Source organism: Danio aesculapii, chromosome 1 (genome assembly GCF_903798145.1).
Source record: "Danio aesculapii chromosome 1, fDanAes4.1, whole genome shotgun sequence".
Lineage (NCBI taxonomy): Eukaryota > Metazoa > Chordata > Actinopteri > Cypriniformes > Danionidae > Danio > Danio aesculapii.
Window position 1 is genome coordinate 12,566,789 of NC_079435.1, and position 17,500 is coordinate 12,584,288.

Consider the following 17,500-nt stretch of genomic DNA (forward strand, 5'->3'; position numbering starts at 1 on the left):
ACTTTCGGCCGAAGTCAAATGAACTGTAAAGCTGAAAGAAAAAAAGAAGAAGAAAACAAGTGAGAAACAAAAAATAGAACAGTTTTTGCAATCATTCGCTCATTTAAGTTAAATCCATGTAACTATTCTTCTAAACACAGCTAAAAGCCTTCTCTCCGAAAATAACTGGCTCGTCATCGTAAGCTGTGTTTGATTATAGTTGAATCGTTGTGTGCTTTCCAAAGACTAGAGAGGGAGATTAAAAGAGCAAGGGCCATGGGTTAAGGAGATCACTGGTGTGTTTGGGTTTTTCACGGTAACTTAACGCAGTCAAATGGATAATATATGATATTTTTATAGTGTAGAAAATGGAAAACGTATATTTACTACTCATAAACAAGGTTAAAGCCACATTGACACTACGAGTGACTCGCAGCAGCAAAGCAACAAGTGACTGTTCATTTCAATGGAGAGCAAGCTACTTCCAGCAACCTCTGTCTACGTGATCGACAGCGACTGATGGCCGATGCCCGAATGATGCAACAATGTTGAGAATGCTTCAACTTTATGCAAATGAAGAGAGATTTTCTTGAGCGACAGCCAATAGGAGCACCAGTAGAACTCAAGCTCAGAGGCCGGTCGTATTCTGTGTGCTGTATACCTACAGAGACCTGCATTCGCAGCAGCTCGCCACCCAGAGCGACAGGCAGCTACAAAGTTGCTGCTAGTGTGAATGAGGCATAAGGTGAGTAACAGCATCAGCAATGCCTTTTTACTTGACATTTCAGGATTGAAAAACATTGTAAATGGAAAATGTATTGCAACTTTCAGACGTTTTTTCATGAGTTTACTTGAAGGCAATTTATTTATTAGTTTTTTGGGGGAAAAAATATACTTTATGGTGCAATTATGTGTTAATTGATTTGCAATATTGAGCTAAAGCTTGATATTAAAATATTAAATCGCAAATGAAAAAAATATTTCAGTTAATATGGAAAGCGAGTGCATGTTATTTTTTACCAAAACTACTATTGGATTTTATTTTAAATGCGTGTTTATGTAAAACGATATAATTTACACGAAGAAATGATGGGCTTCTTTTCTAAAGAAGTTGTTACTCCACCCCGTTTAGAGCATCATTATGGGCGTTTTACGTTATAACTAACGTGGTTCAAGCGATGGATCTGCGACAGAGAAACTAGGGGATCTGCGAAACACTCGTCACTACATTGTTCTTTTCCCAAAACGATGCATCGTACTATGATAGTTCAGCCACGAGTTATGTTATTGTTTGGGAAACGCACCCCAGAATAATTTATTTACATATTTTGCATATATGCATGTTTTATAAACAGATGTGGCTACTGAGAATGCGCGAGTGAATGAACGTTTCCACACGTGACACTGCAGTGTTACACGGTACCACACGAAATGCTCTAACACAATAAAGGCATGCGGAGGAAATTAAATAGGCTAATCATGATTGTCTCATTAATATTATATATGAATAGTTTTTTTATGATGGTATGCTCACTGAAAAATACATTTTCAAACTGTTGTGGATCAAATAAAAATTTAGAGTATTTGTTTATTTGTGCAATTTGCTTCACAATTTTTATCTGATAGTTATGTTTTATTTAAATTATCAACAGTTTTAGTAGTTTAGAGTTAACATGAACCAACATTTTTTAACCTAAATAATCTTAACTAAAGTTTTCCAGTACTGGGTTGCCGCTTGAGCTAGTTAGCGGTTCATTCCGCTGTGGCGATCCCTGATACATAAGAAAATAAGCCGAAGGAAATAAATTAACCTTAAAATCCTGACTCCTCCATGTGGTATATGTGCATGCGTGTGTGAGATATCTGTTCTGTAGCCTCAAAATAAGTTCAGAGCCCAGATCAGACCAATAATATTTCGAGCACATTACTATCGCTCTTACTCCAGGACGTGACAGACAGCGGGCTCACAAACTAGAGAAGAAGAACTGGCAGAAGTTAAAAGCGCCATCATTTGAGGTTCAGCAGTCACCTGGAGCCAGCAGAGCGTGAAGCACAACACACATTAAAACGTGGCGAAATGGAATTATTTGGACTTGGAAGCTGCGAGATGCCGAATCTCAAGGGAATCCTAATGGACGGGATGAGTCGGCTTCGCTCCGCAGGGATTTCATTTGGACGTTTCTGCTCCACTATGTCTCAATCCACAGGAAACAACATGCTACGCCGTCAGTCTCCAGAGCTTTCAGGACAGTCTTTTTTTTTCACTCTTTGGAACCCCTGGTAGACGGTTTCAAATAGCCAGGGAGTTACAAACTTTCTGTATGATGTGAGCAAAAATCTGCACCGCTAGCGATAATGCGGATATTCTGAATACAGCATTAAACCAAACCATTCAGCTCTAAATAATAATAATAATAATATTAATAATAATAATAATAATAAAATATGTGCTACGCCCAGGAAAAACTAAAGAAAAATTTTACAAAAAGAATAATAGCCTATAAGTGTTCAACACAATCTTACGGCAATTCGTAACTTTTTTTTTAGTGGCTAATTCGTACGAATTCGTACGATCTAATTCGTACAATTTAGTACGATTTGCTCATCCTCCAATGACGGTTCGGTTTAGGGGCGGGGTTAGGTGCCACGCCTCCTTTTTAAAATCGTACCATTTCGTACGACTGAACTCGTACGAATTCGTACGAATTAGCCACTAAACTGTCAAAACGTCTTGTGAGATCAGGCTGAAGTGTTGGGTAAGTTACTTAAAAAAGCAATGCATTAGTACACTCAAAAAATAGCCCCTTTCAAACATACAAAGTTTTCCGGAAAATTGGTGGCAATTTTCCGAAAAGGGATCATGTCAGATAAAGTTTTTATGTTCCTTCTTAGTGTCAACTGAAAAAAAATATGATCGATAAAATGCTTGTGATTAACCACTGAGAGTTTACCTGCATAATCTATGGAGGAGTGCTCCTGTGAGTCCTATTTGAGAAACTTACAATACCGGTAGACTTTCGTTTTAAAACAGGAAAGCTGTCGCACACTTAAATATACATCTCGACATACAAAAGTGTTCCTTCATATCATATCATCAGCATTTTTTTATGTAGTCAAATGTGTAAACAATGCTATTTCTAGCTGCGCTTAGCGCCTTCGGATGGTAGCATTTATTTTTTTTTCTGTAGTAATTTGGTCTGTCTCTGGGACAAAAGCAGCTACATGAAATTAAAATAAAAGTGAAATCATCAACCGCGTGACTCCCTTCATGATTACAAATACAAGCGCGACTATTTAGAGATCATTTATGGTTAATGAATTGATGTGTGAATGGCCTTTTCCGGAAAAATTACGTAAGGTCCTTGCCTGTGTGAACAGCGCTTTTTTTAATTTACCGGTAAAGTCGTGCCTAACTTTTCCAGATATTTACGGGATCACTGTGTGAGAGGGGCTTATGCTCTTTGACCCAACACAGGTGTGCAACATAATCATGTAACCATAGCAACAGATGTAAACATGCTTAAAGTTAGGCCATTCTTTTTCTTTTTCATGTATTGAAGCATATGGTGTAATATTCCACCACTGAAAATGGACAAAACTCAAAGCATCAAATGTATTGTAAAGAAGTCGCTCTTAATTTCTGAAACATTGTGGACTCCAGAGTCATAGGGCTTTGTTTTTATCAACTCGCTCATTCACTAATAGGTATGTAATGTAGAGAGAGATCAGGAAAGGGGGAACTAAAGTGAAGTTTAGCATTTTTAAGTACATTGTTGTCGTCAATTGAAATATAGAACATTAAATGTAGGATACAATGAGTAACTATCCATAACACAGGTGTGCAACATAATCATATAACCATAGCAGATGCAAACACACTTAAAGTTACGTCATTCTTTCCCTTTTTCCAGTATTTCGAAGCATATGTGTAATATTCCTGACTGAAGACAGACAAAACTCAAAGCGTCAAGTGGGCTGTAAAGAAGACGTGCTTAATTTCTGAAACATTGATGTAGTTGTTCAAATCTTCAATCGAACAGACACGAGTCAAAAACCATCAGAAGATCTCATTGTACGTCCTGACAAGTCAGTGAACATTACATTAGCGCAGAACAAAGAGAGTTTCATTACAAGCTGTTTACTGACAGGAGCTGCGAGCATCACACAAACACTCGATAACAGGACTGATGCGTTTGATGCGATCTGAAAGGGTCGCGTCAGAGAAGATTGAAGCCCATCACTGAAGCTCCAGTCTAGGTTAGATATGTACAGAGTAATGATAAGAAAGCTAAATTATTATAAGAGTAGATAAGACAATTTGCTTCATATCAGTGTGATAATATTACTGCTAAAGTGAATCTTCACCTTCACATTCTGTATATTTGGCTTATTGTGTTGTAGAAATGGCTACAGGAGCCGAAACCTAGTAGTCAGAATGTAATCTAAATTATTATTTTTTTGTTTTGTTTAAATGTAGGATATAAACAATATTTTTATTTTATTTTCATTCATTTTATTTTCGGCTTAGTCCCTTTATTAATCAGGGGTTGCCACAGCGGAATGACCCACTAACTTATCCAGCATAAGTTTTACAACCCAACACTGGGAGACACCTATATACTCTCAGATTCAGACTCATACACTACGGCCAACTTAGCCTACCCAATTCACCTATAGCATATGTCTTTGTGGGGGAAACCGGAGCACCCAGAGGAAACCCACAACAACACGGGGAGAACATACAAACTCCACACAGAAATGCCAACTGTCCCAGCTGAGGTTCGAACCAGCGACCTTCTTGCTGTGAGGCGATCGTGCTACCCACTGTGCCTATATTTTATTTAATTTTTAGTTTTTAGTTTAGTTTAGTTTAGTTTAGTTTTTTGTTTTTTTTACTGCAATTTTTTGGTATATTTAATTGAACTTAACTTAATTAACTTTATGTTATTTTATTTATTTATTTATTTTATTTTTGTTTTATTTTTCCTGCAATTTCCAAGGTACGCTAAATTTTTTTCTTTTCAGTATATTTAATTTATTAATATAATTATTAATTTAATTTAATTTAATTTAATTTAATAACTTTTTATTTTTTTGCTTTTTCTTGCAATTTCCAATGTAGAAAAAAATACTTTCAGTATATTTAATTTAACTTCATTTAATTTAATTACTTTTCCACTTTTTGCTTATCTTGCAATTTCCAAGGTAGAATAAAATAATATTTTTACATTTTATTTATTTATTTAATCATTTATTTATTTATTTATTTACTTATTTATGTATTTATTTTTATTTATTTATTTATTTATTTTTGTTTTTCCTGCAATTGATTAAAATAATATTTTGCTGCAATTAATTAAATAATATTTTCAATATATTTAATTTAATTTAATTTCATTTCATTTCATTTCATTTCATTATTTTTTTGTAATTTCTTGCAATTACCAAAGTAGAACAAAAATAATATATTTATATTTTATTTTATTTAATTTCAATTTTTGCAATAAGAAACTGTTAAGAAACTACTTGTAAATAAATAAATATACATGGTGGAGTTTATAGAATAAATGGTGGATTTGCTAAATTCCAACCAAAAAAAGTCAATGTTGCTTTTGGTAGAATATTTGACATACTCCCGAATACTCCACATTAGTGATTCCACTTTAAATAATGGTTATTGAAAATGTCTCAGCTGTAATTCACAATTTAAAAAAAACTTATTTCAATATTGTTACAACAGGAAATTGTCTGCATTTCAATCCTGATAAAAGATACATCTTAAAACATATATAAATAAATAAATACTCTAGCACTAACAGTCACTGGAATGAGTTGAAGTGAGTGGGAAGCACAGAATGCATACTCAGATCTCATGACCTACAGAGTCATATTTCCCCTTACATTTCCAGAAGCCTTACACTGAACATACTGTCAAAGAAATACAAAAAAAGACACCGTACTGACTCTGAACATCCCACCAGCCGGCTCCATGACATATGAGTGCCAGCATGACCCCTACAAGTTGCTAAACACATGGCCTAATTTCCACTGCTCTAATTGTGTTTCTGCATGCCCAGCCGCACAATTAATGGCAAAGCCCGGCGCGTTCCTATTACACTGATTGATGCCACTGTTGATCGGCCCCCTGCCGGGAATACAGCGTTGTTATTCTAGTCCTACAGCGAGAAGCCAGCGACCCAGTCATGCTCTGGCCTATTTGAACAAAGATTCTTTATGATTATTGATGGCAAATGGAGACAGAGTAGAGGATAGAGAAACTAATGTTCCTGTGAAAACAAAATGTAGATTAACGGTAACTTTTGGAGACTTTTCAAAGACGGCTATGATTAACTGTCTATGTGTGGTAACACTAGAGAGACATTATTTTGTTAAGATTTCGAAATAAGACAAAGAGAAAGTGAAACATACTTGATATGCATTTAAAAGTATATGCAAGTCAATGTAGAGTGTAACCAAAGCAGTTCATCATGTCATGTCATGTCATTTTCATCCACTTATCCGGGGCCGGGTAGCGGGGGCAGCAGTTTTAGGAGAGAACTCCAGACTTCCCTCTTCTCAGACACTTCCTCCAGCTCCTCCGCAGGGATATTGAGGCGTTCTCAGGTCAGCCGAGATACATTGTCCCTCCAGTGTGTCCTGTGTCATCCCCGAGGCCTCCTCCCGGTGGGACATGCCTGGAACACCTCCCTAGGTAGGCGCTCTGGAGGCATCCGAAACAGATGCCCGAGCCACCTCAGCTGACATCTCTTGATGTGGAGGAGCAGCGGCTCTACTCCGAGCTCCTCCCGGGTGACAGAGCTCCTCACCCTTTCTATAAGGGTGCACCTTGCCACCGTGTAAAGAAAACTAATTTTAGCCGCTTGTATCCGAGATCTTGTCCTTTACGTCATGACCCAAAGCTCATGACAATGGGTGAGAGTAGGAACGTAGATTCACAGGTAATTTGAAACTACATTGAATCTTCGCCTTTCGGCTCAGCTCCTTCTTTACCACAACGGACCGGTACATCGACCGCATTACTGCTGCCGCTGCACTGATTCACCTGTCAATCTCATGCTCCATCCTGCCCTCATTCGTGAACAAAACCCCAAGATACTTAAACACCTCCACCTGGGGTAAGGACTTTCCTCCAACCTGGAGTTGGCAAACCACCTTTTTCCAGTGGAGCTCCATGGCTTCAGACTTGGAGGTGCAGATTCTCATCCCAGCCACGTCACACTCGGCAGCAAATCGCCCCAGTTCATGCTGAAGGTCCATGTTCGATAAAGCCAACAGAACAACATCGTCTGCAAATTACAAAGATGATATCCTGTGGTCCCCGATCCAGAAGCCTGAGGCTGTTCTTTAAAATTCTGTCAATAAAAATTATATATTAAATAAAATTATATTATATTATATTATATTATATTATATTATATTATATTATATTATATTATATTATATTATATTATATTATATTATATTATAGGTGACGCGGTGGCGCAGTAGGTAGTGCTGTCGCCTCACAGCAAGAAGGTCGCTAGTTTGAGCCTCGGCTGGGTCAGTTGGCATTTCTGTGTGGAGTTTGCATGTTCTCCCCGTGTTTGCGTGGGTTTCCTCCGGGTGCTCTGGTTTTCCCCACAGTCTAAAGACATGCAGTAGGCTAAATTGTCCGTAGTGTATGAGTGTGAATGGATGTTTCCCAGTCATGGGTTGCGACTGGAAGGGCATCTGCAACGTAAAAACGTGCTGAATAAGTTGGCGGTTCATTCCGCAATCCTACACCACCAATCCTGCTCTGAGCCGGGATCGAACTGGCAACTTTCCGCATGGGAGTTGGTTGCTCTACCAAGGAGGCTAAAGAACATGGCCCCTAGCGTCTGTAGCTAGAGCGCCTTTTTTTTTTAGAGGTCAGAGGAGTGAGATTCACCTGCATAGCACTCCACTAGCTGGCCTCTGCTACAGTCACCTAAACCTCACTCCCATCTGGGTCACAGCACCAATTTAACCCCTGCCGGTCCTATACCACCCAACCCACTCCGAGCTGGGATTGAACCAGCAACTTTCTGCATGGGAGTCGGTTGCTCTACAGACTGCTAACGGAGGCTAAAGACCGCTTAAGAGGAGCTCAGAAAACACAGTCACTGTGAACTTTGGTTCTGACCACAAGTTGTTTCCAAGGGTTTGATTATTGCGGTCGCCAGATCTCCAATTATTTGCAATGCTTTCTTACAGGAACATGCATTAAAAACTTACTGGCGAATTACTGATGTGCATTAATATATATTTTTCTTTAAAAAAGCGGGAATCTCATGCGACAGTATTGCTGCTTTAGGATATTTCAGACATATAGGATAATTAAGTGGAGCAAAGCCACACCACATGCAACTTGATCTTCCATTGTTAAATGAATTTGATAAAAAAGTGCGCAACATTTTCATGCTAGAAAGCATGTTTTATGCGGGAATGTAACTGATATGCTGCAACGGCCCCTTTAAATACGAGATCAATGTAGCGAATTTTGACCTTCGGAGTGAACCCACAGATAGGAAAGCACATTTATTTTGAACTGTGATCAAAACTGACTGGAACTACTTGTGCATTAAAGCCTCCCTGAAATCCAAATGTACAATGTTTATTTTGCAAGCTCACATTACGATTCTTAAGGTGAGTAATTAATCAGTGAAAGTTCATCAACTGAAAAAAAACAATGTTTGTTTTGTCTTCAAATAAACTGAGACAAATTGCTTCATAGCTGGAATGGCGGTTCTTTTATTGACATCAACCTGAAGGCTTTCATAGCAACTGTACATGAATACCCTCTCTAACTGTTATGGGCTGTTCCTATATCATGTCTTTTGCGAGCGCAAGTTCATTATTTCTAACGAACCCACGCACCCAGTTAAAAACATCTCAACTTTTCAGAATGCCGCAAGAGACCTTGAGTCACGTGACAAGAACTGACCAATCATTTAATATAATATACAGACTTTAATATTCACATTTCGGTAAAATAATTACTTCAGATAAACAATGCTTTTTAATTTTCTCTATGACTAAAACTTGTATCAGAGCTGCAGCAATGTTTTGTTTGTCATCCTCTGAGAAAACGGTTAATGGTTGCCTAGCAATGACAGACGACAAAATGACGCGCTGGCCTTTCCACACATTTTTAGATCAAAGACTATAGAACACACAAGACGTGTCACTCGTATAGTTTTGAAAGGGGAAAAGTGTAACGGTCAATATGGCGAGTGAAGCCCCGCCTACTAATACAGGAGCCAAACATCGATCACTATAAACTGACGTTTCTCTGGGGAAAAGTTCAGACCAAATATTTTACGACTGTTTTTTGTGGTCAACAAACACACTGGAATCTCAGCGAATACTTGCTGCACAGACATAAGAAATATATCCAAATAAAGCTTGAAATCTGCACTTTTAAATGAACCAACTGCACATGAAAACAAAAGCTTTTTGGTTTTGTAATCTGTATGAAATGAACACGAGGTACAGTCCGTCCTATCAAACACACATGACAGCAACTACTCAAACGCCCCTAAACTTGTGAACAAAAGTTGTGAATTACTTCAGATGACCAACTCGATCAGATGATCATTATTCAGAGGATGATCTTGTGTAGAATGGCTATAAATGAGGTTGGTGTCGTGATCTCGTTTCTTTTGAGTGCGCATGTGCATTAGTTCGGGCAGCCCGAAAAAATGCAGATTTTGTTTGATTCGAAGAAATTGGTTTAGAAACCAAACTTACGAGATGGTTGTTTATTTTTATTCGTGATTCCAAATATGTAATGTAATCATAAGCTTGGTAAACAGTTTGGAGAGTTTGATGTTTCCCCATTCAGACAGAATACCTGAGCATACTGCCCGAGAGGTGTTTTAAAGATGGCCGCCGAGTGAAATGATTTGTTTCAAAAGGACTTTGTTTAGATGTGATTTGTGAACGGCCACTAAGTTTGCTATGAGAAAATGATTGCAAAAGAAAGCCACGCCCCCTACTCAATATTCCGTGTCAGTAGGAAGTAGATTAACATACTGAAATCTCTCACTGAAAGTCTCAACAACTTCCGGTTCACACAGATCTTAAAATATATAATTGCACACCTTCCAGCCAATCAGAATTAAGAGGGAATGGTATATATATATATATATATATATATATATATATATATATATATATATATATATATATATATATATATAAATATATCCCTTGTCAGTGTAAGAGCCTATGGACCACTGGGTCCCTCATAAGCGTGGACGTTGACATATTGTGCCGCTGGGTGAGCTCAACCTGTAGTCATTCATCAGCCGGATGACATGCTCAATTTTAAAAGCTCGGAGCTGTCACAAAGTCGGCTTCATAGCTTCCCACTTACATCAATAAATCACTAGCTGCAGCAAGGACCCGCCGCTGACAGTCGCTGGCTGCCAACAGGGAGACTCTGGGGCCTTCTAATAGGAGGTGAGGGGAACAGGGAGAGGAGAGCTGATTTTAATAATGTACTTATAATGAAAAAGAAAATCTATAGCACGTATTTGCATAACGCCCTGAACACTTGGATCATTTCCATTAAATTGTGATGGAGAGAGCTGGGAGTATACGGTGTGGAGGAGGAGGCTTAGGATGGAGCGCAGCAGAAAAAGACAGGAAATAGGAAACGCCGTTTAATATTAAGGAACATAAAAGCAATTCATGTGGGAATGTTCTAGAGACACCTTAAACAAGTGGCCCCAGTTTGAAGGAATGATAATAGACAACCCCAAAGGTTTTGTTTCACTTAGGAAACAAACAAATAATAAAATCTTACTAGTGAAGACCTTGTTTACATTTAGCATCTATGGCACGGCATCTTAACAATTAGTCTATTTATATTATTTTAATTTATTATTATTATTATTATTATTATTATTATTATTATTATTAGTTTGTTGTAGTAATAGTAGTAGTAGTAGTAGTAGTATTGTTATTATAATTTATTATTATTTTTTTAGATACAAGCATTTTTTGAGGTACTAGTATATTATTTGCTGGCCATTAGAGATTATTATTCAGATACTAGTTTGCATTTATTATATACTATTTATTTATATCAGATTTACATTTACATTTATTAATTTAGCAGACACTTTTATCTAAAGCGACTTATAGTACAAATGAGAATAAAAGAAAGCATTAAATCACCAGAAAAGCAACAATATTTAGTTCAATATTTAGTGACTAGAACAAGTCTTGGTTAGTCTAGGATTGTGAAATTAAAAAAAAAAAAACAACAACAAAGAGACAAAGAACAAGAACAAACAGAGAGATATAACTACTAAATACAGAGTGCTATTGTTGGAGAATTATGTGTATGATAAAACAGATGCATCTTCAGCTGTTTCTTAAAAAAAGATATACATGGAAACTAGGACACATTTCTGGCCATTCTGGCTATAGCCTAAACCTAGCAAAACTTGTTAACAATTAAAAACTAGTACTAGCACTAGTACTACTATCTATTAAATAACTTCAAGTATCTAATAAGCAATACCCAAGTACTAACTAATGAATGTGTACCATCATCTAATGAATGAGAACTAGTGTCATTTAAGAACTAGTTTATAATGAATAAGTAAGTGTATTTTAAAAGGTACCAGTGTGCAAATAATAAGCACAACCTAAAGAATAAGTATATTAGCTAATGGATTTTTTATATGTATATACAGTGGTGTGAAACGGTTTTGCACCCTTATTTATTTATTGATTTATTAGCCATGTTTTTCACACTTTAATGTTTCAGATCATCAAACTAATGTAAATATCAGTCAAAGACAACCCTAGTAAAGATAGCACACAGTTTATTGTAATAAAAAAAAATAAAGATCCAAAACTACAAGACTTTGCAGTGGCCTAGTCAAAGTCCTGACTTGAATCCAATTGAGATGCTGTGTGGCATGACCTTAAAAAGACTATTCATGCTTGATTACGACAATTACAATTACAACAATTCTGCAAAATATGAGTGGGCCAAATTTCCTTCACAGCACTCACTGCATTTTAACCAAAACCCTTGATTACAGTAGTTGCTGCTAATGGTGGCCCAAACAGTTATTAGGTTTAAGGGCAAACTTATTTTTTACACAAGGCTATGTAGTTTTGTATTTTGGTTTCCCTTAATAATTAAACCCTTAATTTCAAAACTGCTTGACTGATATTTAAATTAGTTTAATCTGAAACATTAAAGTGTGAAACACATGCAAATAAATTAGAAATCAGTAAGGGGGCAAACACTTTTCACACCCATGTACATGTCCCTGTAGTTTGGATATACATGTTGGTTATTTGTTTGCTTTTTGCAACCCAGTTTTTAAAAAATGTGATCAATGAATATTATCCTGTTAGTATGGTTGAGAAAGAACGGAATAAATGCTATAACGCCAAGAGAGTTTACTGAATTTAGCAGCTTATTCTCCAGAAGTCAAGCGTTCAGAATCTGAGCGATCTTTACAGTGTTTAAATGATCTGTCAAGCACAAAATGTTTATGCTAGTGAGGCAGATGGCAGGATTAGCCCAATTTATGGCTCAAATTAGCAGCAGGAGGACACATTTAGCTTGCTCATGTGCAAAATTTCAAGGGAATCGCTTCTACTGAATCCAAAAACAATAACTAGCTGGACAAAATTCAAAGATGCCAGTGATTTAGAGAAAGCCATTTATTTTTGGGACAGAAAATGAATGAATCCAGATGTTGAGAACATGTTATGATAAGGTCTCGTTTGTTAACTAAATCAATTAACTAAAGAATTTATTAATCTTAGTTTATGTTTATTCCTCTGCATTACCAAATTATAAATACTTCTTACCCGGCTAACTTTAACAATGAACAGCTGTATAGATTGACACTGTTGTTATTTTTATGCAAATAAATGCTTGCAAACACACTTTACCATAGGAAATAAAATGAAATACACATTTTACTCACAACGCATACCAGTTAATGGCAGAGAAAAGCTAAAGGTGGATTCTTTCCTTGTATTTGTATCGTCTTTATTTATTTTAGCTTGTAGATGTTTGTCCATAGGTTACAGGGAATAAATGGTTTTAATTGAAGATCTTATTAAATTTAGTTGTTACTATTCATTCTAACAAAATAGAGAGAGAGAAGAGAGCTTCACCATGAAATATTGCCTTTCACTATATATTAGTAACTTCGTATTTTAAGAAAAAATTTTGCCCAAATTAACTAATAAATTCAAGCCCAACGAAAATAAACAAAACGAACTAAAATAAAATAAAATAAAATAAAATAAAATAAAATAAAATAAAATAAAATAAAATAAAATAAAACAAAACAAAATAAATTAATATTAAAAAATAAAAATATTCTAACATGAGAGAGATAATTTTATATTTTAATAAATAACTGTTAAATCAAATAAAATAAAACAAATTTTAGTTTAATTTAATTAAATTAACTTTCTAAGATGAGAAAATTATTTTTTTAATAAAAGATAAAAAAATGCAGTAACATTAAACATTAACAACATTTTTTTAAGTATTCTAACATGAGCAAGATCATTTTACATTTTAATAAAAAATGCCCAAAATAAAATACATAAAAAATAAAATACAATATAATAAAATACAAAAATACACAAACATTTAAAACACATAAATATTAGAAATAAAAAGAAATGATAATTAAAAAAAAAAAAAAAATATATATATATATATATATATATATGTGTGTGTGTGTGTGTGTGTGTGTGTGTGTGTGTGCGTGTGTGTGTGTGTGTGTGTGTGTGTGTGTGTGTGTGTGTGTGTGTGTGTGTGTGTGTGTGTGTGTGTGTGTGTGTGTGTGTGTGTGTGTGTTATTAGAAATGAGTTATTAAAACTATTATGTTTAGAAATGTGTTGAAAAAATCTTCCTTCAGTTGAACAGAAATTGGGGAAAATATACCCAATTTCTGTTTAACGGAGAGAAGACTTAAATTAAAAACTTCTTTTATTCTAGCCGAAATGAAACAAATAAGTGAAAATGTCCTTGTTCTGTTAAACATCATTTGGGAAATATTTAAAAAGAAAAAAAAATTCATAGGGGGAGAATAATTCTGACTTCAACTGTGTATATATATATATATATATACATACATATACATACATATATACAATAATTAATTAACAATTGAACAATACAATTTTATTTATATATTCTATTTATATATTTGTAGTAATTTTTTTTTATACTCAATTGCATGAAATGACATTGGTTGGTTCAGAGAAACATTATTGACTTCCAACTACAAATATATAATCTGCCAGAGATCGCAAGTTGTTAAATGAAGTTTATTTTTACAAAGGAGAACATATCCAGACTCCTCCTTAATGAACCCACTATTTAAAACTCTATAAAACACCACAAACAATTTTGTTGAAATGCAGAATGAAGCTTTAGAAAAGTGTAATATTGAGGTTCTAAAAGTCAAAGACAAATCCCAACTCTGAACAACGTTGATGTATGATTTGCACTTATTTCTCCATTCCATCCATATTTCTAGATCATGATCACTGAATGTGCTTCTGGCTCGATGGGAAAATGAAGAAAGAAGAGAATAGTTCAGCCATTGCCATCACAAAAACTCTCTCTCTGCTGGATGCCGGATGATTTACATGGCTGTGTATAAGTGCATCAGGAATTTATGGCTAATGCAATTAGCCATTATAAAAGTGAATTATGAAAATGGTCGGACACAGGAACAATAACGCTTGCTTGCTCATTTCCATAATCTCATAAGCTACTGATTGAGACTCCTCCTTCTTCTCCTTCTCTGCTTGGCAGGTCAACATTGGAGATTAAAATAAAAATAAATTAAAATATATATTTGCTCAAACACAAGTGGTTGTCGATTTTATGTATTTATTTTTTGAATTAGAAGTGGCTTAAGGATGAAATGAAATGACATGACTGCAAAACCTTTACTTATGAATATATTCAAAACACTGCAAGTTACATGGACTGTGGCTACAAGATGAAATGTCATTAAAATTGCAATTATTTTTATTTATATCTGCATCCATGTGGTTAGATATATTTAAAAATTATTTTGTTGCACACGAAAGAAGATGGAAACCAGTAGGCATTTACATTCATAGCAATAAATAAATAAATAAGTAAATGAACGAATGAATGAACAAACGAACGAACGGACGAATTAATAAACAAACAAATAAATAAATAAATAAATAAATAAATAAATAAATAAATAAATAAATAAATAAATGAATAAATAAATGGCTCCTGGGTTTCAGCATTCTTCAATAAACTGTATCTTCGTTTGCGTTTAACAGAATTGCAAACTTATTGGTAACTGTATCGTTATCAATATCAGTATTAGTATCAGTATCTGTGTCAATATTGGGTTCAGTATTGGTACTTGTATCAATATCAGTATTGGTATCGATATCGGTATCAGTATCCGTGTCCGTATCATTATCCGGTACCGTATCGGTATCAGTATCAGTATCAGTATCAGTATCAAAATTTGTATAAAGTCAATATTGCTGTCTGTCTTAGTATCAGCATCGGTATAGGTGTTAAGATTGGTATCAGTAACCATATCTGTATCATTATCAGTAACGGTATCAGTATCTGTATCAGCATCTGTGTCAATATTGGTATCTGTATTGATATCAGTACTGGTATCGTTATCAGTATCAACACTGGTGCAAGCATTGGTATCTTTATTAGTATCTGTTTCAGTATTAGTATCAGTACCTGTATCGGTATCTGTATCAGTATTGATATCATATCGGTATCAGTGTCAATATTGGAGTCAGTACTGGTATCTGTATCGATATCAGTATTATTATTGTTATCAGTATCAGTATTAATACTGGTAGAAGCATTGGCATCTGTATCAGTATCAGTATTAGTATCGGTCTCGGTATCTGTATCAGTATCAGTATTAGTATCGGTACCTGTATCGGTCTCTGTATCTGTAGCGGTATGGGTATCAATATCAGAATCTGTATCAAGTCAATATTGCTGTCTGTATCTGTATCAGTACCAGCCTCATTATCTATGTCAATATTGCAATCAGTATTGGTATCTGTGTCTGTATCAGTATCAGTTGCTACAACAGTATCAGTATCAGAACCTTTATCTGTGTCGTGTATCTGTATCAGCATCAGTACCACTATCTGTATCAATATTGGTATCGGTATCAGTATATGTATCAGTATCAGAACCTGTATCTGTGTCAATATTGCTATCTGTATCTGTATTGGTATCAGCATCAGTATTTCTATCGGTGTCAATATTGGAATCAGTATCGATTTCTGTATTGGTACTGGTACCGGTATCAGTATCAGAACCTGTATCTGCGTCAATATTCAATATTGCTATCTGTATAAGTATCTGTATCAATATCTGTGTCAATATCGGTATCACTATCAGTATCATTACTAGCCCTACATTAACTTGGTATTAGAAAGATACCAAATTTAAACGTACTGCCCACCCCCAATTCAGCCTCAAATTCATCAGGCAGTAAGGGCATAACTTTTATGTCATACATCTGAGGTATACAACCAATAGCAAAAGCACACGATAGCTAGCCAATCAAAGTACAGAACACTTTTCAAAGCGATGAACTTGGTAAAGACTGAAATGTTTCAGAAAGGCAAGGTAGAGATGAGCAAAATGAACATTGTTATGTAGAAATTAAAGTCTTTTTTATTATATTTTATACACATTGTATCACATCAAACACACAAATTAGTGATATTTTTAGCAATGTTGTATGATCCCTTTAAAGTTAAAACTTTACAAACTAAAGTAAAGATTAATGAAAATTATAATAATCGCATCATTATTGTGCAAATATATACATCAAATATATTAACATATTTAATTTCTCATAATGTGATCATCCCTTATGTGTTGTTGTTTTATGTAAGTGACATGTGATCACTCATCAAACATACTTCAGAGAGAATATTTCATAGATTTATTTAACACTTGAAAGTATTTTTTTTTAATATTTGACCATGATATGAAACCAGGTTGAGACAGTGTCAGGTAAGATCAGAAAGCATCTGCGTCTTGCTGTGAGGCAACAGTTGATGGGGTGGTATTATCTGGCCAATGAGCCAGTCAGCCCATGAAAAATAACGAATTGAACCGCTTATTAAAGGCGCTTTATCAAAGGCACAGTCCTCCAGAATCCTGTCTGGCACAGCATCATGCCCTCAAAAAGCAAATTAGGAAACCACAGGAAAACACACAAGCAGAGTATGAAAGAAACACATTGCTTGTTCCTCATTAACAGTTGCTGCTCAGCAGTGCATTACCTCTGGAAGGCAAAAAAAAAAAAAAAACTTTGCTGTTACATGATTTTTACAATATATTTTATTTAAGCTAGATGCAATTGTTGTTTAGAAGAACATGATGTACTAAAATAACAAAGTGAGCTAAAATGAAATTCATAAAAAGTATGTATACATATAAATAATTAA

At 35.1% G+C, this 17,500-nt stretch overlaps 1 protein-coding gene across 1 annotated transcript in view; it reads right to left on the reverse strand.

The window, feature by feature from the left end:
- The window catches only part of sorcs3a (sortilin related VPS10 domain containing receptor 3a), a 352,179-nt gene that overhangs the window by 121,042 nt on the left and 213,637 nt on the right, over positions 1-17,500 (reverse strand). Inside the window, 1 exon segment of the mRNA XM_056456597.1 lies at positions 1-31. This exon segment is cut by the window's left edge and continues 43 nt beyond it. Within this exon segment, the coding sequence (XP_056312572.1) occupies positions 1-31 (31 nt within the window).